Source organism: Mesocricetus auratus, unplaced genomic scaffold, assembly GCF_017639785.1.
Source record: "Mesocricetus auratus isolate SY011 unplaced genomic scaffold, BCM_Maur_2.0 Super-Scaffold_100006, whole genome shotgun sequence".
NCBI classification, from domain to species: domain Eukaryota; kingdom Metazoa; phylum Chordata; class Mammalia; order Rodentia; family Cricetidae; genus Mesocricetus; species Mesocricetus auratus.
In genome coordinates this window covers 71,450,337-71,473,479 of record NW_024429190.1, presented here as the reverse complement: position 1 = coordinate 71,473,479, position 23,143 = coordinate 71,450,337, and the positions used below count along the sequence as shown (strand labels likewise).

Sequence of the window (23,143 nt, the reverse complement as noted above, 5' to 3'; positions counted from 1 at the left end):
CCATGGCAGGAACATCTTTAACTAAGAAACCTTAATGTATCTAAGAATGTGCTACTGGTCTTCTGAACTGGGTGTTTTCAGAGGTGAGAATCAATTTGTATTGACCTAATTACACACACTTATCTCTTCTCCTTATGACTAAGGGGTTTTTCCAATTATCGAGGACTGGAAGTACATTATGAAGTCATAAAAACTAATTAGCCGATGGCAGAAGAACTATTACTTTCCATCATGCACACAGTGGTCTCTGGAACAGTGGCCTCAGCTATTTCCTTCTCTTTAAAATGCACACTCACATTTACAACCCTGTAGACCTCTTTCTTCCACTAACACCTTGAACACCTTAACTACGTACATCCCCCAGAGGTCTAGCCTTGGCCACTTCTCCTTTTATATTCTCTCAAGTTCTAAACTTACAGTGACTGCCTTGTACACCGGTAGTTCTGGTTGACACTAGTCTTCTTAACTCGAATCTTTATCCTAAATTCCAGTCTGACATCTCTAATACTTAGCTCCTGAGACTGTGCCTTCTACTTGAGTACTTGAAAGGTGGGAATTTCAAGACACCACCTCCCCTTTTAGGATGCACGTGTCTCCAGTTCCCGCTAAATTAACTTCACCTCCACGTAAGCAGGCCTCCTGGCCAGCAGACATCCAGGCCATCTCTGTACCAGTTATTGTAGCCTTGGTTTCCTGGATCTACAACATTGTCTCTGGTTAATTCATTCCCGTGTGACCCCTCCCAGAGAGACTCGGCTTCCCAGTGTGCTTCCCCTCCTCAGTGAGCACCTTCACCGGCTCACCATGAGGTGGCCAGCACTCAAGCACTCACAGGACTCTCTAGTTGCTCTGAAACTTTCCACTGTGTGTGCGTACAAACGCCGAACTCTTCTGTGACTGTACTATATCCACAGCTGGGCTCTTCCTATGAAAACTCAGGAACTGAGAGCTACCTAGCTCCTGAAAACTTGGCAGCAGAGTTGGGAATGCAGCAGACGATGGGAAGTCCGAGGGCTTTGCTGTCTCAGCGTCTCTCCTGCTCTGTAATACTGCTCCTCAGTATGAAAGCCCTTCTACTTCGCCGCCATCCACCTGATGGACTTGTGAGCGTGGCTGCAGGAAAAGACACGGCTCACGTGACAGCCCTTTCAAAACTAACCCGAAAGGTACCTTCCACACTTGGTGTATCTGAGGGACTCTTACAGCCCTTCATAGCAGGCCAATCATTACTATCTGACACATCCCACTGATTAACCTTTGTATCCTAGCACTGCACAACGGTTACTAAAATGACTGCTGAGGTCAGCAACTATTATCTATATAAGGAAAGTGATGGAAATGCAGTCACCATCTGGAGGAATTTTTGCCTCAGACTCAGTCACCTGCATTTTCTTATTACGTCTAACAGCATAGCACTTTACTATGTGCTATACCTTTAGGATGCATTAACAAAAATGCTGTCTGCTTTCAGGAGTGTGCACTTGTAGTATATCAGCCCTCAAAAATGTCAATATGTGCTCCAAAATCACAGTAGGGAGAATGGGTGCATAAACCTACCGCTGGCACGAGAAGACTGGACTGAAGTATGAGGAAGAGCCAGCCGGGGAGAAGATAAGTTGCTAGCTGTTCCAGATAAAGAGCACTGGCACCATGAGGCTGTGAAAACGGGAATGTGTGACTGAAGCATGGCAAGAAGGGAGGGCATGTGCTTTGTAAACTCAGCATTGGGGAGACAGAAGACAGATCCCTGGTGCTCACTGGCAAACCAGCTAGCCTACTACATGAGTTACAGGATAGTGAGAGACCACGTCATAAAGAAAAGACAGAGGACAGAGAAACAGATGCAAAGAGGAACAGAAGTTAGGAAGGGGGTAGGTAGGACCAACGGGATAGTTCACTGGGTAAGAGTACTTGCCACTAAGGAATGACAACCTGAGTTCAGCCCTGGGATCCTTGTGGTAGAAGGGGGGAACTGACCTCCACAGGTGGGCCATGACAAGTGCGTGCATACAATACAAGCTCTTCCGATAACTAATTGTGGTGACTTTTTAAAGTAGAAAATGGCACTCATGTTGTCCTCAGCCTCCACAGCAGTTGGAAGAATGAGACTGGAAACAGAACATGAGCTAAATGATGCTACTATTTACATGGAAAGAATGACTTGGAAGATGTTCAAAGCATGGTTTGGGGCTCCTGGTATGCTTGTGAGGCAGCTGCGAAAACACTGGTTGTAATATGAATTTTAGTTTTAGCTGAAGAAAACAGACTTGGAAGCTACTACTGTGTAGTACAGAGTGATGACAACAAGACTACAAGATCATCACCTCATAGTGTACACAGACTATAGGATCATCACCTGATGGTGTACACAGACTACAGGATCATCACCTGATAGTGTACACAGACTACAGAATCATCACCTCATAGTGTACACAGACTATAGGATCATCACCTGATGGTGTACACAGACTACAGGATCATCACCTCATAGTGTACACAGACTACAGGATCATCACCTCATAGTGTACACAGACTACAGGATCATCACCTGATGGTGTACACAGACTACAGGATCATCACCTGATGGTGTACACAGACTACAGGATCATCACCTGATGGTGTACACAGACTATAGGATCACCACCTGATAGTGTGCACACACTACAGGATTATCACTTGACAGAGTACAGAGAGATGACAGCAAGACTACATCATCACCTGATAGTGTACACAAGACTACAGGATCATCACCTGATGGTGTACACAGACTACAGGATCACCACCTCATAGTGTAGAGAAGACAGCAAGACTAAAGGATCGTCACCTGATTGGTGTACAGAAGAAAAGATTCAAAACCAAGCCCAGGTGCATAGAACTAGAAGTCAACCAAGGAAAAGCAGCTGCCTGCAAGGCAAGGTGAAAATTGCTAGCCACACAGGAGCAAAGCCATGTGAGTGCAATGCATGGACGAAGACCGTGTGCTTCCAGGAGTGACAGGCACCGGAGCCCATAGCACAGCCCTAAGGAACCAAAACCAGTCCTCAGAGCCTAGTCATCTTTCACAGTTTGCTGACAACCTTGACCTTAGTAGTGAGGCTAAGAGTGACTGGGAGAGAACAATGCAGAGAATTACACTAGGAAATACTTCTAAGTGGACATCATCTTCTGCCCAGTCCTTAAAATTAGCGAAGAGCTGCCATGTTGTTTGTTATCCTTAACAAACCAGAACCACTCAAAGGCAGATGCTCACGTTGACTGTGCTCCCCATACAGCATTTCTTTGATATTAAAAAGCAAAAATGACTTTTAGAGTAATGGTAGATTTTCATGGATTTTTAGTGAAAACAAAATCCATAGAGTCCCAGAGGACTCTGAATCACCCCTCACTCAACATTTTCTCTAATAAGGCACTTAGGCCACTCACAGGTAGCTATGCATGTACCCCACACACTGCTCAGACACCTGCAGGGTTGCGCAATTAACCCTTAACAAGAATGAAACAAGTCACGTGGTCTCACGGAACCAAACCCATGGAAGGCTGCATCTGATGTTCTGCCTTCATTTTTCCTCACCTGTTGTATGCTACACAAAAGAATCTAATTTTATGAAACCTATATGCCCCAAATTTGCTTCTCTCTGCTTTCATGTAATATAACATATCAACCTGTATAAACAATCAGGAGACATGTACCTGGGTAAATCCAACCCATAGCTCTTCTAGGAAACTCTCCAGCCCCAGGGAACTTAAGTTTATCCCTGGATGTCAGGCACTGTTGGTAACCTCCCCTCTTAAGATTTATTTTTTGTTGCGCGTATGTGGTTGTTTTGGCTGTATGTTAATGTTTGTGCACCATATGTGTATAGTCCTCAAGAAGGCTAGAAAAGGGCACCAGATTTCCCAGGTGGTTGGGAGCCTGGGATGGGGATTGAACCAAGGTCCTTTGGAAGAGCAGCCAATACTCTTAACCACTGAGCCATCTCTGCAGTTCCCTTTCTTAACAAGGCAAATGAAGTAAAACCTGTTACCATCCTATTTCACTCATAGGGTTACAGTAGAGTAGCGGTCATCCTGGCAGGATGGTTTTCTTAGGTCTTTGTTAATTATACATGGGAAAGAAATGACAATAAATGGCTTTAACGTAAAAGTGAAATCTAGAAGAAGTGGCTTTCCCCTTTTTGTCCCCTCAAGGAAAATGTGCACAAACCAAGGTTCTTTTGATGGAAATGTGGGAAAACTAGAAACAGCCTAGGTATTGTAATAATAGTTCGGATGTACATGCATCACCTTAGCATGCTTTCCCAGAAAACCACTTGAAAAGAGCATGGAAACGGTGAGTAAAACAAGACAAAAAAAAATTAAATCCACAGCCAGTTACAAAAGCAGCTTTGCACAGTTCTTGCCACTAAGAAAGGTGTTTCTGCAGATACGATGTTGTGCAGCTGAGGAAGGACCATCAAAGGGAGAGGAGAGAGCCCGGTGCCTGCTGGACAGTACACAGGCCCGGGGATGGGAACAGTCATCTGTGTGCAGAGTAGATTTGGGAGGCCAGAGTAACAGAAAGGAGCACGAGAGGGCACGCGCCATATGGAGTATCTGCGGTGGTAGGGGTTAAGAGACAGGTGAACTCTGTCATCACCTGCAACAAAGAGCAAATTCAATTACTTCACCCACCATGCTCAAGCACCTTCCAGTAACCTTTGTAGGCCAAATGAGAGGGAACATATAAAGAAGCAAGAAGCAAAGAAGCAGTTCTTGGTTAATTAAAAAAAAAATCAGGTCTACTAGAGAACTGATCAAATCTAAGTAAACACATACCCATCCACCTATCCTGGAAACTACATCATTAAATATCTGTAGTGGAAACACAGCGTAAAAGGTGGGAAAGAAAGGCACACCCCACATATGGCAACTCTGGACACAGCTTGTGTAGTGGTTTTACAAGTTTCTCCTTCCTAAAACCAAAGCAACAACACAAAAGCATTTGTCAAAATCCCTTTCCATCCTACATTCTCAGAAGCGCAGTGGCATTCTTTAAATGGCTCTCCGCCTCCCCATGTCTGATCCCTTGTAAGTCCAGAGCTGTCTGACCGAGCGCCTGGGAACCAGGCTGGACGTGAGGCTGTGCAAACGCATGAGGGACACCCAGCGTCCACCTCTCAAGCCAGCAGGAGCTCATGAGGTCAGACCTCTAGCACCACCTGCTGAGGGAAAGAAGCTTCAGCTGCAAGTTCCAGCAATCCTGGACAGGGTTAGTTTCCGCAGCAGCGGCCACTTTCTTTACTGTGCAACAATTTAAGAACTAAAATATAAAGATTTTACAAATAAAATGAGTTTCAGGATCCCCTGGCTTTGGAGATGCTAACTTTTACCTCCCGCAGCTACTCAAACCCTGACACTCACGTTCCTTATGAACAAGGAAAACATGTAGAAGCCACTACATAACCCTGAGTATCTCAAGTCACCTCTTCATAGACGCTTTACAATAACTGGCACACCACTCATGTCACATACATGGTTGTTTGGTGTGGTACCAGTGTGCCAGGTACAGGTGCATCTGCTTTTAGTATTATTAATCCACAGTGGGCTCAACCCAAAGGTACAAAGAGCCCACTGCATCTAATAACTTTTAGCCCTGTCCCATAAGCACAAAGATAGTCAAAAAAAAGTAAAAAGAAAAAACCTGGTTAAAGCTGTATGAAATACAGTGCCTTAGTTATATAACATATATATGTGTGTGTGTGTATATGTATACACACACACACAACTATTGAGTTATATAACACACACACACACAAACACACACCCCTACATGGTGACTTCTGGCTAAAGGCTGCCCTCAGTATATGCAAAGTATTTCTTTGCCTGAACATATTCCTCTAAAAAAGAAAGGAAAAAGACAAATGCAGGTGCTGAAATAAACAGAGAATCAGGAGAACGCCTCAGATATTCCTATTATTTGCTTCTGGGAACAGATTGCTTCTTTCCAGTTGTTAGATTAAATACTACATATTTGATTTATTATGAAATTTAATCAGGATTATCTCACTGCTAAAGTTAATTTCCCAAGAGTATAGGCCAAATATGTTGTTTTTGGATTTCAATATCTCCTGTCACCATAATCTTCTGAGATTTGTGTTATTAATGTAAAAATGGCTGTTTTGTGGGCGGTGGTAGAAATTTAACCCCTATGGTAAGTACAGGGAACATTATTTCCAGCACAAACATCCTGAGAATGAGGATCTTCTCAGTTACACTGTTAGTAACTTACACAGTTGAGTATTTGGTTTCATATACTGAACAACTGATCTTGTCTGGGGTCTAATTTTCCTCATCCTGAACACCACAGAGTGGTGCCGAGAGGACACCCAGTCTAGACACTCTTTACTCTTGTTTTATGCCTGGGAACTGCAGCTAAAAAGCTTAGGCTTCTGAGTATCTTAGCAAGATATATGTTGATCAGTGACAGTAAAGCAAGCTTAACAGTGTGTAGAGCCAGGTGATACCTATTAATAAATATCAGCAAAACAATCATTTGAGAGCTATTATTTCAAATACTGTCTCCTAAATAAGAAAACAAGTAAAACTTAGTTGAAACATATTAAATATTTTAATGAAAAATTAAAAATAGTGAATACCTTAATATATTTCACATTTAGGAAAGAAAACCATGAATAAATTTTTAAGTTAGTTCAGATCCAAAGTAAGGAAGTTATTCCTACTTTTAAAAAGAACATTTTCAGAAATTCAATTATGAATCCTCTGCCTTTAAAGCCCAGAGTAACATATACATCAGAGACTCCAGGAATTCCCTAATTACTAACGCTTGAGTGTAAAGAGCCTTAACACGGAGACTTTCCTGAGGGAACCTTACTTCAGAGGCACCTGGACCACAGTGGGCTCTGGACACAATCCATGGGCAGAAATCTTTCTCTCCTGGTCCCCACTGTCAGAAATAAGAGCATATGATCATTGTGTCAAGTTGGGTTTGAATCCCAGGAACTGGGGAAGTCACTCAGACCAAAAGCCTGAGAATAAATATGGTGACTAATTGGGTAAATTAGTAGGAGCAACAGTCCTAAGTTTTGGTGTTAAATCTGATTAGCTTATAAAGGGTCCTTCGGGGTAGTCTAAGTTAGTACCATAAACCACACGAGAACCGGGAAAGTACTGCTGAGCAAATGTCAAGAGAACGAGAACAGCCAGTGTTCACATCATACGCCATCACCTCGCACACACGCAACTGCAAAACAGCCACCTGCTGTCAGTAATGTGTCATTCACTCAGTCACCTCAGCAGCAGCGTCTACATAACATACAGAATAATTCCTCTTCATCAGCAGAAGGCACTAAAGAAATCCCCTTTGAGCACTTATTATTTAGAGTTCCGTGTTATTCAGTGGTTTACTCTTTTCACCTGTCAAATGTATTTATCAGTCTCACATCTTTAACCAGGGATTAAAGTGAAGATGCACAGTAAATGTGGACAGCAGTCCTGGTACTTGTATGGCTACTGTTACTGCTACTGACTACACATCTTCATGGAATACCAAACTACACAATTCTGATGGTACTAAGACCTGCATGATAGAGTCAAGGAAGTAATATTTAGTGCACCAGTTCTCTGTATTATCTTTTAACTGCCCTTCCTATATTTTCAAAAGTATGTGTTAGTACCACAAAAAATTAAGTTTGGGGGCATTCTCTTACATCTTTCCACTGTTTTGTAACCATGACCCTGCTTCATGGCCTCAACTAGTTCCTGAGAGTTTATTACAAGGGGTTCCTAGAGCTTTAGTTCAGTCTCTCTTTACATAAGAAAATTGATCACTACCACATATATTACAGTGACTTCCCCTGCTGCAGACACTATCTTCAAACTCTGACCCATAAACTATAAGTCAAACTACTGGTGGAGTAGCATCACCAGCCAAAGTTCAGCACAGCCTACCAACGCATTACTAAGTACAACCAGAAGCTGGCCTGCTTGCTTCCGTTCTGCCGTAATTGGTCCTTGATATTTCTGTTTCAACAAAGTGTTTTTGTTGCGCTGTATAAGTACCTTAAGGGTACTTTATGGTCCTCCAAAGATTAAGTCTTTGTAGTATTTTATGTTTTTTTTTTTTTTTGGAGGCCTCGGCAATCTCTGGGGTCTTGGGTAGTAAGTAGATCAGTGTTTACCATGTAGTAGGAATGAACTTTGGGAGCCCATTCCAAAAGGAGGTAACCCCTCTCAGTATTTTATGTCTTTCAAAGATGGGTAAGGCAGTACCTGATGTCAAAGCTCATCACCTTAGCAACCCTTGAGATACTATGCTCCTCTACGTATTCTGAAACCTAGAAGCAAGAATTACTGGGAGGTTCTGAAAACAAGTTTACCTCACCAAACAGATGCAAGAAGAAGAACTCACTAAAAGAATGTAAGAGCACAAACTGGACGATTCTGGGTTTGTAAGTTTTCACAAAAGACAATTTCTGGGTGTTCAAATTTCAAAGATACAGTCTTGCACAACCTAATGGGAACTTCAACACCAAATCCAAATTTGGAGGCAGTATCTATCACACAATGTCTCTGACTAGATTTCTGTACATTTGTTATAGTATTCTCTTAAACACTTCATTTTAAATCAGTCCTGCAAAGTATATATTCTTAAATTCATAAACTATACCAACGAGCACTTCCCTGACACAGTTCCCTCTGTGTGGAAAAGAGCCAGCCCTATTCTGTCTATACTGAAAAAAAAAAAAAAAAAAAAAAAAAAAAAAGCTCTATTCTGTCTACACTGCAACCTTTCTCATTGGGTTTCAGCTCAGAGGGCAAACAGTTGGTACACCTTTAATCACATAAGAAGCTTCCAGTGTCAAGCAAATTTTGTTCCAATGCTCTTTTCTTTACTATCAGATTAGAGAGGATAAATGGCTTCAACTGCTATTGTAATTACAGGCCGTCTGTCGTCTCATCATTCAGGCAGAGGGGAGGGGCTGGGTGCTTTAAAGCACCCTGTCAATTGGTAGCATACTGCCTGCCGTCATTCCCCAGCAATTTACCATGTTAGGCCTCAGGATTAGTGGATTAGGAGACGGTTTTATCAAAATCTGCACCACTGCTCTGAAGGCAGGCCAAGTGGCAGAGTTCAAATGCAAGAAGACAACCATACAAGCTATGAACAGTATTTGCAAACTCACGATGTCATAAAATGGGCCATTTTATTATGTGGCTCGTGGTGTAGGTTGTTTTTTTGTTTTGTTTTGAATTACCTACCACTATTTGTGCTACTATCTAGATAAGAATCCAGCACTGGTGCTGACCTAAAGCCACTAACGGGCACCCTCCAAGCCTTCGTTTCCATAGAACGTACAACAGAAATCAATACACAGTGACTAATAATGCTCACAACTTGAGAAACTAAAAGAGTCCTGACCCTCAAGAATCATAAACTGAATCTAAAGGAATAAATTACATACCTCATCACCTTACAAGATGGTCCAAGTTTTATTAAACCTCAACCAAATTAAAAATGAAATGCAAAGAAAGAAATCTAAAGCTTCAATGACTTAATATGGCTGTGAGTGGAGAACATTTTCAGGCTTTAATAACCCTTTGTCTGTTTGAGAATTAAAGAGGATCATGTACACTATATAACTCACAGAGTCACATTTCCGGTGTTGCCAAAGATGCCTGGGAACAACGCCCTGGAAGAGGGATGGATCAGTATTGAAAATTAATATTATGTCTGAGGCTTCTGTTTTCTTTGCTTCTCAGACAGGGTCTTCCTATGTAGCCCATACAAGCCTTCAAGTTGGAATCCCCTACTTTGCTGTGATATATTTTTTTGGACTGATAATTTAATTTGATCGTCATCTCACTGGGTCTGAATAGCATTTCTAGCAGTGACAGGAGTGGTAAGAAAATGAATGTCAGTTATGATCTTGACTGCAAAAAAATTTACAGACTCACTAGAACAAATTTTAACATTAATAATATTAATTAATGTATTATTCATAATTTGCAGCTAATAGAAACTATTTTGTGCAAGAGTATATTTTTCAATAAGATGATCCTTTTATTGTATAAAATTTTAATGTTATATATTATTCAAAAAACACATCTGAGCTTAATCTCATCTTTATCCCAGATTTGATTAATCAATTTACCAATCAACTCATTCTTCCCAACCAAGTCTTATTTTCACTTTTTCTGAGACCATGGCCAAGCATGGTGGTGTGTTCCTGTAATCCCATCACTCAGGAGGGCTGAAGCAGGAGAAAGTTTGAGGATGGGCTGTGCTATTATCAAAATCCTGTCTTAGTCTCTCCCTCCACCCAAAGAAAGAAGATCCATTATTTTATTACTATATTACCATTTACTCCAAGGGAATCCTTGATTAACTTTTTAAAAATACATTCTAGTCAGCCATGATAGTACACTCCTTTGATTCCAGGACTCTGGAGGCAGAGGCAGGAAGATCCCTGTGAGTTCCAGGCCAGCCTGGACAACATAGTGAGACTCTGACTTAACTATTAGTTAATAATTAATGCAAGTATCTGGAATGTTAACCTTCAATAAAAATAAATTAGAACATGGGAGAAATTAGGATCATCTTAAGTGAATGACAGCATATTAGAATGTATGTGTTAAAATAATACAGTGCTAAAAAAGAAATCTGTAAGTTAAGCACCTGCACTTTAAATGCATCGGTGTGGGGCTTGCAAAAGTGCTCAGCAGAGAAGAGCACCTGTCACCAGGCCTGACAACCTGAGTTCAATTTCTGGAACCAAAGCGAACAACTCCCTCAGTTACCCTCTGACCTCCATTATGAATGCCCCTCACCACCACACACACAATAAAAATGTGTCAAACAGCAGTCCATGCCTAGAGGCGGTTCAGCAGCAGACCACAGGTCTAGAATGTGTGAGGCTCTGGGCTCTGATCCCAATAATGAGGGAAAAGTATAAAACCACGTGGACAAGCCTTGCTTAAGAGGCTACACAAATAGCAAACTGTCCCAAAATAGGGAGAAGAGGTATAACCTAACCAAAGCAGTAAAAGAGCAATAAGGTCAGAGCTCATTCTAGAAAATTAGTACACTTGATCCACCTTGAAGTGTGAGCAAGTTGCACAGGGGAAACATAAATTAGAAATCGAGGAACAAAAAGGAAGCTCAATCTGCAAGATGTTGGAGGAATGAACGGCTTATCGTGAAAAGCTATCAAGGAAGCCCAGCCGTGTCTTGCATGACGCAGGCAAACCTGGGGTGGGAGAAGCACATTTCACAAGTTATACTGGAAAAGGATGAACCAAGGAAGCGCCATCACAGTATTAACAAAGTGAAGTATGTACTTGAATACATGTATTAGCAACATAACGTACTTCAAAATCTTCCCCCAAGAAAATCTGAAGCCCAGGTGAAGAATTCTAAGTATTTTAAGGGAAAACGTGTGGACCAGACACTACCTCCTGCCGAGTATAGGAGCAACATTCCCCAACATACTTCAAAAGACCACAAAGCTGAAGAAAACCTGAAAATGACACTGTAAGAACAGAAACCAAGATTATATCCTTTATAAGGTAAAAATCCTTTAAAAATCTGAAACCAGCAATATTTTTTAGACCAAGATACATTATGGTAGAGATTTCTCCTGACCATGGATGTGTCTCCACTCTCCCCACTGTCCCACACCATTCTGCACTGAGTCATCTGCATGAAGTGAAATAACTCTCCCAGGTTAGGAAAGACTGTATCTAACAAGCAGACTTCCTTCTGTTCGTCAAGTCCACTTTACTATGGGAAGTAAAAGACTGGCATTCATTCGCTGGTATTCTTAAACTGGAGGACAAAGAAAAATCATGACAAAAAACATGTGCAAAACTATGAGGTATTCCCAGAAATGAAAATATATCATATCTAAGAAATATGATAGCCCTTGCAATTAAAAATAATAGGAAATAAAGATTATTTCTTCTAATATGCAAATAGAAAAAACATTGCAAATATTTTAAACTAAAATATCAACCCACGATGCACAATATCCATACAATTTTTTAAAAAGACAAAAGAAAAACTATATTTCAGACTGAAAAGACTTACTAGGTCTCCAGTATAGTAACTAATAAAAAAAGATTTCCATCAAAACAAAGTACTTTGAAGACTACAAGTTAAGATGCTAAAGTTGTCCAAGGAGAAAAAGGAGGAAGGGTAGAAGGCATCGCACTTCTCAATAACCTTGGCAGATGGCACAGGTGAAGAGAGAACCTCCAAACTCTAAAGAAAATCCCGGCCCCTGGAAGGCTGGGACAGGAGGGTCTGAACTGTAAAGCCAGTTTGGAGCTACAAACTGAGATTCCCCTACCCACCTAAAAAATAAAAATTTTTAAAAATAAAAATCACAGAAAAAAAATTGTGCAACTTGGAATTATTTTCTCACCCAAATTATCAACCAAGCGTCAGTGTGTTTTCTGAGGCAGTACAGCTACATGACTATTTCTATCATGAATACAGCCTCGAGAAAAAAAAACAAGAGAGTAGTTGCTTTATTCACAGGGGGGAAGTGGGATGGGGAACAGGAGAGATCCAGGAATTTCCACGAAGACTAAAAAGCAAAAGAAACCACTAGGAGACTATGACAATCATGAAGCAACCAATTCTAAATGGAGATGAATTAATAGAGTACACAATAAACTAGGCAAGAAAAGAAAAATCACAGCAATAAGCAGCATGGCAAGAAACAAAGGACTCATGGCAATGAGTCGGCATAGGAACTGATACCAGAGATAACAGAACCTTGCAGTAAAGGGGTGTAGCTGTGGCATGCCCAATCTGAATCTGGGAGTTGAGGGATGTTGACACATTCAAAACGGTACCTAGCCTGGGCAGATGGCAGGTAAAGTGCTTGCTTGCTGCACAAGAGTAAGGACCAGAGAAGCTCAGATCCCCAGAGTCCAGATAAACCTGGCTGAACATGGCAGTCCCCAGAAATCCCAACGGGTGAAAGGTGGAGTCAGGGCACTGACACCTAGAACAGGTTGGATAGCCAGAGACAGCGCAGCGAGCTCTGGGTTGGACAAGAGACCTTGTCTCAAAGAGGAAGTTGGAAAGCAATTAATGAAGATTTCCAAACTCTAACATAGAGATTTGTGGGATATGTTTTGGGGTTTTGTTTTTTACATGTGGCATGTGTACATGTGTATTGGAGATCAAAGGCGGGGCTGTGTGCATATGAAACATATGCTCTACCACTGAACCACACTACACTGCCAGCCCCAGAAACAGGGTTGAGGAGATAGCAGCCATTTATTTGATCCTTCACTGTTGTTTGGCACATGACTGTACACATGCAATTGAATGTATGCACATGAGAAGGGCTCACGGTATAATTAATCTAAATCTATGTGTTCCAAAATAAGAATTTTACACAAGCCATCTAAAACCGGTTTGGGGGGGGGGTTAAACAAAAAAATAAACAATTTAGCATGATATATTAAAGTGCCAGAAGTGAAAAGTTATCTATGGGGAGTTTTAACAGACAGGGGAGAGGGAAAGATCACTTGTGGAAGATTTTCTTGCTAAATTTGACATTTTAAACTCTATGCACTATTTGTATTATTTTTAACTATGTGTATGTATATGCTTCTGCGTGCGGTGTGTGGACATTGAAAGCAGGTGACCATGGAGATCAGAGGTACTGGATCCCCCTAGAGCTAGAGTTACAAGTTGTAGGGTGCTGGGAGCCAAACTCAGATTCTCTGAAAGAGCAATATACACTCCTGACCATGAAGCCATCTTGAGTCCACAGTAAAATAAAAACCAATCAGCTAAAAGTCTTAAGTTTAAAGCTTGTGCTGGTTAGCTTTATGTCAACTACAATCGTTCTGGAAGAGGGAGTATCAATTGAGAAAATGATTGCACCATGCAGGCCTTGTGGACAAGGCTGTTACCCATCCCCATTCTCCTTCAAATTCAGTCTATTTCATTGTTATTGCATACATACATGTATATGTGCATACATATTTATTTCCAAATATAACCTGCTCAGTTTCTACAATGTTACTTCTAAGTATGCTGCCAGGCTGTAATGTGGTACTGGATAACCAGGTAGTATGCTCTTCCCTGTGAAATACTATTTCTCTTGCTCTCAGCATTCCTTAACAGTTTCTAACAAATTCTTCTCTTTTAAAATAAAAAGGATGCAGTTTGTGGTGGCACATGCTTGCTATCCCAGCACGAGAAGGGAGAAATAAGATGAACATCTCAACTTTGAGCATGGCCTACATATCATGGAAATAATAACTGCAGTAGAGGGATAGATGAGAGAGAGAGAGAGACAGACAGAGAGAGAGAGAGAGAGAGAGAGAGAGAGAGAGAGAGAGAGAGAGAGAGAGGGAGAGGGAGAGGGAGAGGGAGAGGGAGGGAGGGAGGGAGGGAGAGGGAGAGGGAGAGGGAGGGAGGGAGGGAGAGAGAGGGAGGGAGGGAGGGAGGGAGGGAGGGAGAGAGAGAGAGAGAGAGAGAGAGAGAGAGAGAGAGCGCATTACAACATTCTGGCTCATAGTTGTACTTGATTGAGTAGTCCCTGTACAGTTTACTCAGACTGTATCTAGCAGACACAAGGATGATGGTTAGTGGACTTGCTCACTCTCCAAAGCTTACTGCTCTTACTTTCTTCATGGAGCATGTTTTTACTAGAGATTTCCCCCTCACACAACTATTTCCTGAAGATTAAGGGAAAGGTAGTTTTAGTTTCAGTAGATTCATTCGTTCTACTACTAGAAGAAAATAAATAGCCCCCCATGCCTTAGATTTACCTAAAAATAATACACAGCCAAGTATTTCTAAGCATCGAATATCTAGGCCAATAGCAATATCTATTTTAGATTTTTATTTTAATTAAACTTTGAGTCTGAAAAGCATCAAATTAACATTGTCCTCACAGCAATCACTTTTTCTTCCATCTCAGGCACGTTTCTCCTAGGCCCATTTGCTCCTTTACTTAGTTTCCAAATCAAGCCATTCCAGTATTAACAATGCTCATGCTATGCATCAAGTTCTAGAGTAAGTTCTAGAGTAAGGGCATTTTTATCAGACCTATCCTACCTATGAAGACATACTCAGGAGGGTCTCCCTCTTCTCTTCCGTCCTCTCTGTCTCTCTTTTCTCTTTCCTTCCCCCTTGCTTCCCCTTTCTAATAAAACTATTCACTTAAAAAAAAAACATACTCAGGAGGGCCTTTTAAATAGCCATAATGTTTTCATACAATGACCAAGTCATTACATGGTTGGTTACCGGGAAAGATCAAACATAAGTCATGCCTCCAACCCTCCAAAAACTTCAAATCTAACAGAGAATGTACACAAAGTTAAACAAAATGACAGTGTCAACCAAGCTCAAATTTGTGAACAAAATGTTAATTACAAAATCCCTAAGTCGACATGAAAATAAGGGTGGTGTGCAAAAAAGAGCAGTCAGTGAGTGACTTTGACACTCAGAAGTGGTTTGCATGGATAGGGGCAAACCCAGGGAGGGGATGCACTCCAGTGGAAGAACAAAGAGCTAACCCTGAAACTGCTTTCTGCATCAGGATCTCAAGTCACTAAATCCTAAGGTTCATTTTCAAAATGTAATTAAAGAAAAATAATGCACTCTCAACTTATGATTGTAGCAGGGTGAGTAACCGCACAGAATGAATGGAACAGATACACAGTTAGCAATCTGTCCCTGTTAAGATGTTATGTCATCCATGAAACTGACAACTGAAGAGAAGCAAGAAGAAATGTGACTGACAAGAGACTATCTTCAATAACAGCAAAGAAAAAATATGGAGTGTGACAGAAATTGGAAACAATCTTGATTAGTGTGCTATACTAGACAATTACTTTGAAATTACTATTAGTATTAGAATAGCATCAGTATTCAATTTCTGAACTGAAATCACAAGAATGAATATAAGAAGAGTAGTTAAAACAAAGTGATGTGCCAAATACAAAATCATTAAGACTAGAAAAGAGCATGGATATGCTAGAAAAACACCACATTTTAAAGCAAAAGCTAAGTATAAAAACATTTTGGTATTTTAAACACAGGAGATATTTTCATGTACCATTTTTTAAAAACTAGAACCCAATAGCTGGTGATAAGACTTACGCTTCTACCATGTGAATCAGCATACAATAACAACTCTATAGTTCAAACATTAGGAAGACAAAGATGGTTAATAGTTCACATAACTTACTGTGTTCTACTTTCTGAGCCTAACATCTGTATATTAATTCTTTAAATCTATACGGTTTTGCTGCTGCTGTTCTTGTATATTTCAAGGACAGTGATGCCACACATGTAACTTGCCTGAGTGAGAAATGAAAGGGATAGAACCAAAAGGGTCTTCCGGAGGATGGCTATGTGGAGCAGAGGGTGGCTCTACATTCTTATCTGAGGGTGCACTCTCCTCGAGCCTGTCTGCAAAAATAAGATCAAACAAAACAAAAAATAAAATAAAATAAAGATGGTTTTAAATGAAAAGTGATATACAGTATAAGTCAAAGTAAAAATTAAAGCAACCGACATTTTGAAAAATATAATTCACAGCCTGTTCTTACAAAGACTGTGGCTTTGTCCTAAGGTTGAATGTGTATCTGCTGCTACAAAAGCAAGCTGAAGAGTATTATTAGCCAGTGCTAGGTTACATTAACCACAAATTACCTAACAAATGAGTCCAGTTCACATTAATACTAGCTATGTACATTTTATAACACATTGTACTTGAGTTTAAATCCTGCTTATTACAGACATATTTAGCAGACACTCAACAAAAACATATAGGAAAAATACTGTAAATGGTTATTCATTTGTAAAATTGGTAAATTCTAGTTCTCAATAGAAAAACAATTCACTCTTCACATAATTAGTCATTTCTCCTAACACTTTGTACTGTTATTCACACACACACACACACACACACACACACACACACACACACACCAATGTATTTACTCATCCAATGAATGTTTGAATATTAAGCATACACCAAAGCACACCACTGTTCTGAACAACTGGAATGTAACATAAAAAAAAAGGAAGACCCTCCCCCACACACCCCTATGCAGTTTATATGCTTGCATGAAAAACTCAATTTAATTTTAAGGGACCAGAGAACAGGGAGGAAGAATCCAACAGAAATGAAATATCTAAGAATGAACACCTTTTTTCACATTTCACACTCTATTGTTAAGACAGCTGTTAAGAAGCTAGTTTCCTCGCATCTTTCTGGGGAAAGCATTATGATGGAGGGCTCCCAATTCACTGTGGTGGGAAGCAATGACAACACATGAAGGACAGCCCTTCTCCTGGGGTAACTATAAACCAGAGATCATGCACTGTATCCAAGTCCTCAGTCTTGTGTATACCTTCTAGATTCTACCATAGAAGAGTGAAGACAAGACGCTAAGCCAAGTGACGGCCACAACAGCAGTATGCAGGAAGGGCAATTCCTGAAATCCACAGGGCATGTAGGGACTTAAGTCTGAATTAGGAACAGCCTTCTTAAACATCTGCATACTGCCAGGGATCTAATACAGAGCGGTCTCATCCCCTACTACACAGACCGATGAATCAGAATGTCTAAATGTGAACATGGGAGCCTCCACTGTACAAAATACTATCATAACAATGGTGCCCAGATTATGAAAGTGCGAAATACTACTACACTCTTTGAATCCTTTTGCACTCAGTATATTATCTTTAACAATCAAGTAAATTGTGGCAAATATATAAAAAGCACTGTGCTGTTACAGCACAGTGGGAGTGAGCTAATCCTTATGTAGGAGTCTGTCTCCATGTGGAAAAATACAGGAGGTACTATTATATGAAAAACTCATTTACTCAGTTATTTTCAAACAGAAGTCAGAATACATTTATAACAAAATGAACCGTTTTCTCACTGTTCCACAAAACACAGAATCAATTTTAATGGAGTATTTTTTAAATCACTTAAGGTTTCTAAGATTCACATAATCTGGGTCTCAGAACACAGAATACAAAACAAATACACATTAACTTATTATACAATCAATTACATGGAAATAAAAACAAAGTTCTCAATGTGGAGCCACATTTTAAAGACATGGTTTCAAATGAATGAATTTCTCTCAATTAGAACAGGCCTGAATTTAATACAAGAAATTTACCTCACCATGCCTTACAAAAGAATTGTGTTGGCAAATAGAGATGGATTCTTTCCAAGGCATTTAATTGATAGAAATGGTGAAAAAAGACGGTTTTACAATTCTGAAAGCAAAGTACTCTCCATAACATCACCACACAATTAAAATACTCTAGGAGGCATTTTAAGTTGTAGGTTAAATGAACAATGGCCTCAAGCAAAGACTTGCTTAATGAATAGGGCTATAAAAAGCAGTCTCCGTAGATACTTTGGAGCCATCCTAATGGACTGGAAGATTGTTGCTCTGTGTTAAGGACACTGTAGCAGTTCACTAGGAAAGGGTGACTGCTGGTATGTTACCATAGAGACCCTGGCATTCACAGCAATTTTATTGTGTCTTTAAAAATTATACAACATACTCAGAAAAACTGCAAACCAACCAATCTTTGGGTTTCTGTTATTCCTTTTAGTTATTTTTGATGAAATTTTAAACAGAGATCAGTACATCTATTTGTCCACCAATGAACCTCCCATTGTTCTTAATATACAATTACAAGTAAACAGCTATCTAACCAAATGCAAGTTTCGATTTTCCCCAAACAGGTGGCATTCCAATTACTATTTAACATATTAAATATGACAGCTAGACACCTGAGGCTTACAAACTAAATATGGATGCTTTGGTACAAAAGACAGTGACAACTGCAAGTTTAACTTTAAAAAAAAACACTGAGACTAACCTTATTACTAATGCTTAATCTTGGCTTAATATATTATTATCAAGAAAGAGCCAGTAAAAGATTCTGAACCATAAATTACACTCACTTACACTGAAAGTTAAAGCAACAATAGTTTTAGATGTTAAATGCCTATTATAGGTAACCAAGGATTTTCCTAAAGATAACCAAAAAAATATTACTAATATTTCAGTTTTAGTATCTCGAAAATGTTGCTATGACTTTAAAATTGCTTCTTATAAGAAGCACACAAGTCATATTTATTTTTAGACAGTGTTATCTTTTTCCTATTAAACAAATAACCATATGCCACTTTAATAGGTAAATCCTGAATGGTAATGCAACACTGAATTGTAGCCACTCTGCAACCAACCCGTCACCTACATGGACAGTGTTCTCAGGAAGATGGCAGTCTCTCTCTAGAAAGGCTTCCATCAATCTAACTCATGTGCTTTTACAAACCATGGAAAACTGTTAATAAACATGTGTGCCAAAAACCAAGTGTACAAACTAACTATGTGGTATTCCAAGGGCATTAAGAAATTATTTCTTCATTTTGGAAAAGGTTGGGGAGACAAGAACCAAGCAATAATGAACACCCACTGCATGGTCTTATGATGAATTTAAGGTTCTAGAAGAGGTCCTTGCCTATCAGAATGACTTAAACTCTACCATACAGAGCAAATGTTGGATACACTACTGCTGTACCTAAATAAGAATCAAAGATGACCTCTACAGCTAAGGAAAACTAGGGAAAGAAACGTTTCTAAGTGCATACATCCTATACATTATCCTCAATCTCTGAGTTTCTGAAAGAAGCTAACTACTACACCTCTCTCTGAACGGCAGCCCACTCACTCTGTTAAGAGAATGGAATGACTTCCACCTGCTTTCAGCTGCCATCTGCCCATCTTCAGTTAGCCTTGTGCCCTGGACTCTCATTTCATTTGTAACTTACCAAGATACCTCATGAGTTAAGTATAATTTGAAAATGCCAGCTAAACATCTTAAGATCTGGAGTGATGGCTCTCGTTCCCTGTGTCTAAACCTAACAACCCTGTCCCGTCTATCCCAGTTTGGAAGAGAGGGAGAATGAGTGATGGCAGCTAAGGGACCTCACTGAACTCTATTCCAGCGACATGCCATTCTGATGCTATGTGGTAAAGTAAGGGCAGAAACCGTGTGGTAGTGATGCCCACTGCTCAAGGCCACTGGGTAGTTTGCAAAGAACAGTGGTTGCTCCAGTCTGACATCCTGGGCTTTCATTTGGGACCTGTCATCTTCTGACGCAGTGTGATATAGTCTGAGCTGCCTTTAAAAACAGGTCCACAAGTATATGTAAGTCACTGATGCTTCCTATCTTCAAATTTGAAAACAGCTGTTCCAAAATTTTAAAAGACAAAATTACACATGCAGGCATGTTCATATATAGTTCCTATCCCAAACAAATACCACATTTTATAAGACACAAAATAATTAAAGCCTTTACCTAGCCCTTGGCTTTTGAAGAAAAAAAAAAGATTTTTTTAACTTAAGAAACAGAAAATATTTACTTAGCTGACCCTTGTCAGAGCACATTGAAAGTGGCACCATCTGCATCAAAACGTCGAAACTAACCCTAGGCTAGGGAGATGGCACAGCTAACACACTTGCTACACAAGAATGAGGAGAGAATCCAGAAACCCCACTGTGGATGCCAGGAGGAGATGGTGGCCATCATCTAACTCCAAGGCTCAACAGGCAGACAGGAGATTCCAGACAAGAAGACTACATAAACTAGTGGAGAGGGATCAAAGGTGACTCTTCAGGCTGATTTCAGGCTGCCATAGGCATTAATGTACATGCATGTATAAACACACACTCATAAAACACTAAAATAATCCTACAAATGACAAGTACTTGAGGACCCCCTGCATCTCCTTTACTATTCTTCAAGACATGATTTACAACCTTTTTTTTTTTAAGACATGCTTTTGGGGCTACTTAAAATAAACTCCAGGAAAAATGCCAAACAAAACTGTTGATTTAAAAACATTTTTTAATATGAGGTAAGATTGATTTTATCAAAGTTAACAAATATATATGTGTATATATATTAGGGTCTTAAAATTCATTTTTATATCCATATTTACTCATCAATATACAAAATACAAATTTAGATGCCAAACATGAATGCCTTGCAGAAATCCCTTACATGAATGCAGGTCATCTATAAATTTTACATAAAATACATACTAATTCAGACAAAACATTTCATTTACTAGATGTGTTCATAAAGCTAGTTATCTACATAAAACAGAAATTAGAACCTAGGAGTTATTTATTAGGTTCTTCATTTCATAAGCAAAACAGGGAAACACACTGTATATATGCATGTATACCTGTGTATATGTATACACACACATATATACATACCTATACATACACAGCCTCCAGAACTAGAAAAATCACTGATATTCTCCACAAAATGAGCTTCTTGCTCTTATTCTGCAAACCTCTTCAAAACAACCACATCTTCCATAAAGGATTACTTCTAAAATACATCTGGCAAATCTTGATGTGTATGTGTGTGTATATATATATATATACATTACATATATATATATACATTAGGTAGTTTGAGGAATGTTAATGATTCCAAGTAAAAACATTGACATATCAGATTTAAAGTGGAAAAGGATTTTATTTAGCTTTGGCCAAATCAGGACAAGAAAGCAACCCCTTTATGTGACCACTCATTAAAGGGACATGACAAAACATTAACACAATGTAGCCCATGTTTTCTCTGGGCATTTTCAAGCATGTCTCAGATCACCATATCTTCTACTGAGTGTGCAACACAGAGCTGCAAAGTGATTAGTAAGGCAAAGTACTCATAGTGTCTTCTCTACTTGAACATGAGTCTCTCATGTTTTGAAGATAATATGAATTCACATTCATAGATAGTAGTTTGTAAGGGTTAAGATATCAGCAATCTTGAGTTTTTTAGCTACTATCAAGCAACTAATTTCTAAATGTGTGACACAACATAGTTTAATAGTATATGAAAGAAAGTGACCTGAATTTTGCCTCAAATGCACATAAACAATTGTTCACACCACCTGGAAACAGTCTTTGGCCTTGCTGAATTATAGAGCTGTACTTTATTTACTGTGAAGCAAAATAAGCCTTCAAGTGTCCCTTACTTGATCTGAGAAGGTCGAACTCTCTGTCCAGCAGTTCCTCTTCTGTTAACTTGGAGAAGTTGTCTTCTCCAAAAGGGTTCCACCCTGACATATCAGGCGGGTGACTGATGCCCTTCTCATTTGTGAAATGCATGACTGCCTCCTTCTCAGCAACTGACCTGGTTGAAAGAGAAAAGAATGGATGCAAAGGACGACGTTACAAACGAGAAAACGTGAGTGCTCAGCTTTATGCTTTAGAAACTCTTAGAAAACAAGACCTGGAGTACAGGATGAACAGACAACAGCTGCCGTCTGAACCACCTCCCCGAGGCACACAGCCCCACAGACAACCGCCTGTGTATGGCACACCTGATGTGCTCCTTTCTTAGCCCCTTACTCCTCAGCATTCTAGTCCATGAAAAAGGAAGACAGCAGTCAGGCAGGCACACCTTTAATCCCATTACTGGAGAGGCAGAGACAGGTGGATGGGTCTCTCTGAGTTCAAGGCCAGCCTGATCTACAGAGTGAGTTCCAGGACAGGTAGGGCTACACAGAGAAATCCTGTCTTGAAAAAATTTAGTAAGAAAAAAAGGAATACAGCATAAACTTAATGGAGCTACTGAAAAGAGTAAAGAATTCAATATATGCAAAGCAAAAACAGTGTGGTTTAAAAATAAAAAAACAAGTAGTTGGTATTAGTTGTTACTCTCAAAGTTAAGTCCTAAAGTGAAAATCAGTAACCGTACCAAACAGTATCACTCTAAAACCACTGCTGAATACTGTAAAGTGATCCAATACCTACCCTGTATCATATGAGGCTATATAGAGACACCACAATGGAATGTTGCAGCAATTATTGAAGTCTAGAGCACATGAAAGGAAAATAGTAATTTACCTACAACTAAATAGACTTACTTGGTAAATAGAACTTGGGTATGGCTAAGTTATAAATCACCTTCATGTGGCAGAACTTCATCTCTATTTCCAAGATGTTTGGGGCTTGATAAGACACACAGCAGATGGGAAAACTCAGAGAGCATTTCCCTTCTGCAGACAGCTTCTTAAACTGCCTGGCTTCCTATCTGAGTCATTCTCC

General features: G+C 39.8%; 1 protein-coding gene across 2 annotated transcripts in view; it reads right to left on the bottom strand.

Annotated features, from left to right (window-relative positions):
- Positions 1-23,143, bottom strand: part of Bmp2k (BMP2 inducible kinase) — a 93,349-nt gene that overhangs the window by 5,679 nt on the left and 64,527 nt on the right. Inside the window, exons 14-15 of one of the 2 annotated variants that reach the window (XM_040747452.1) lie at positions 22,069-22,226; positions 16,334-16,444 (exon numbers count right to left, since the gene is read on the bottom strand). In XM_040747452.1, the coding sequence (XP_040603386.1) occupies positions 16,334-16,444; positions 22,069-22,226 (269 nt within the window). The remainder of the gene's footprint in view (positions 1-16,333; positions 16,445-22,068; positions 22,227-23,143) is intronic. The other variant, XM_040747453.1, reaches the window with a different exon arrangement.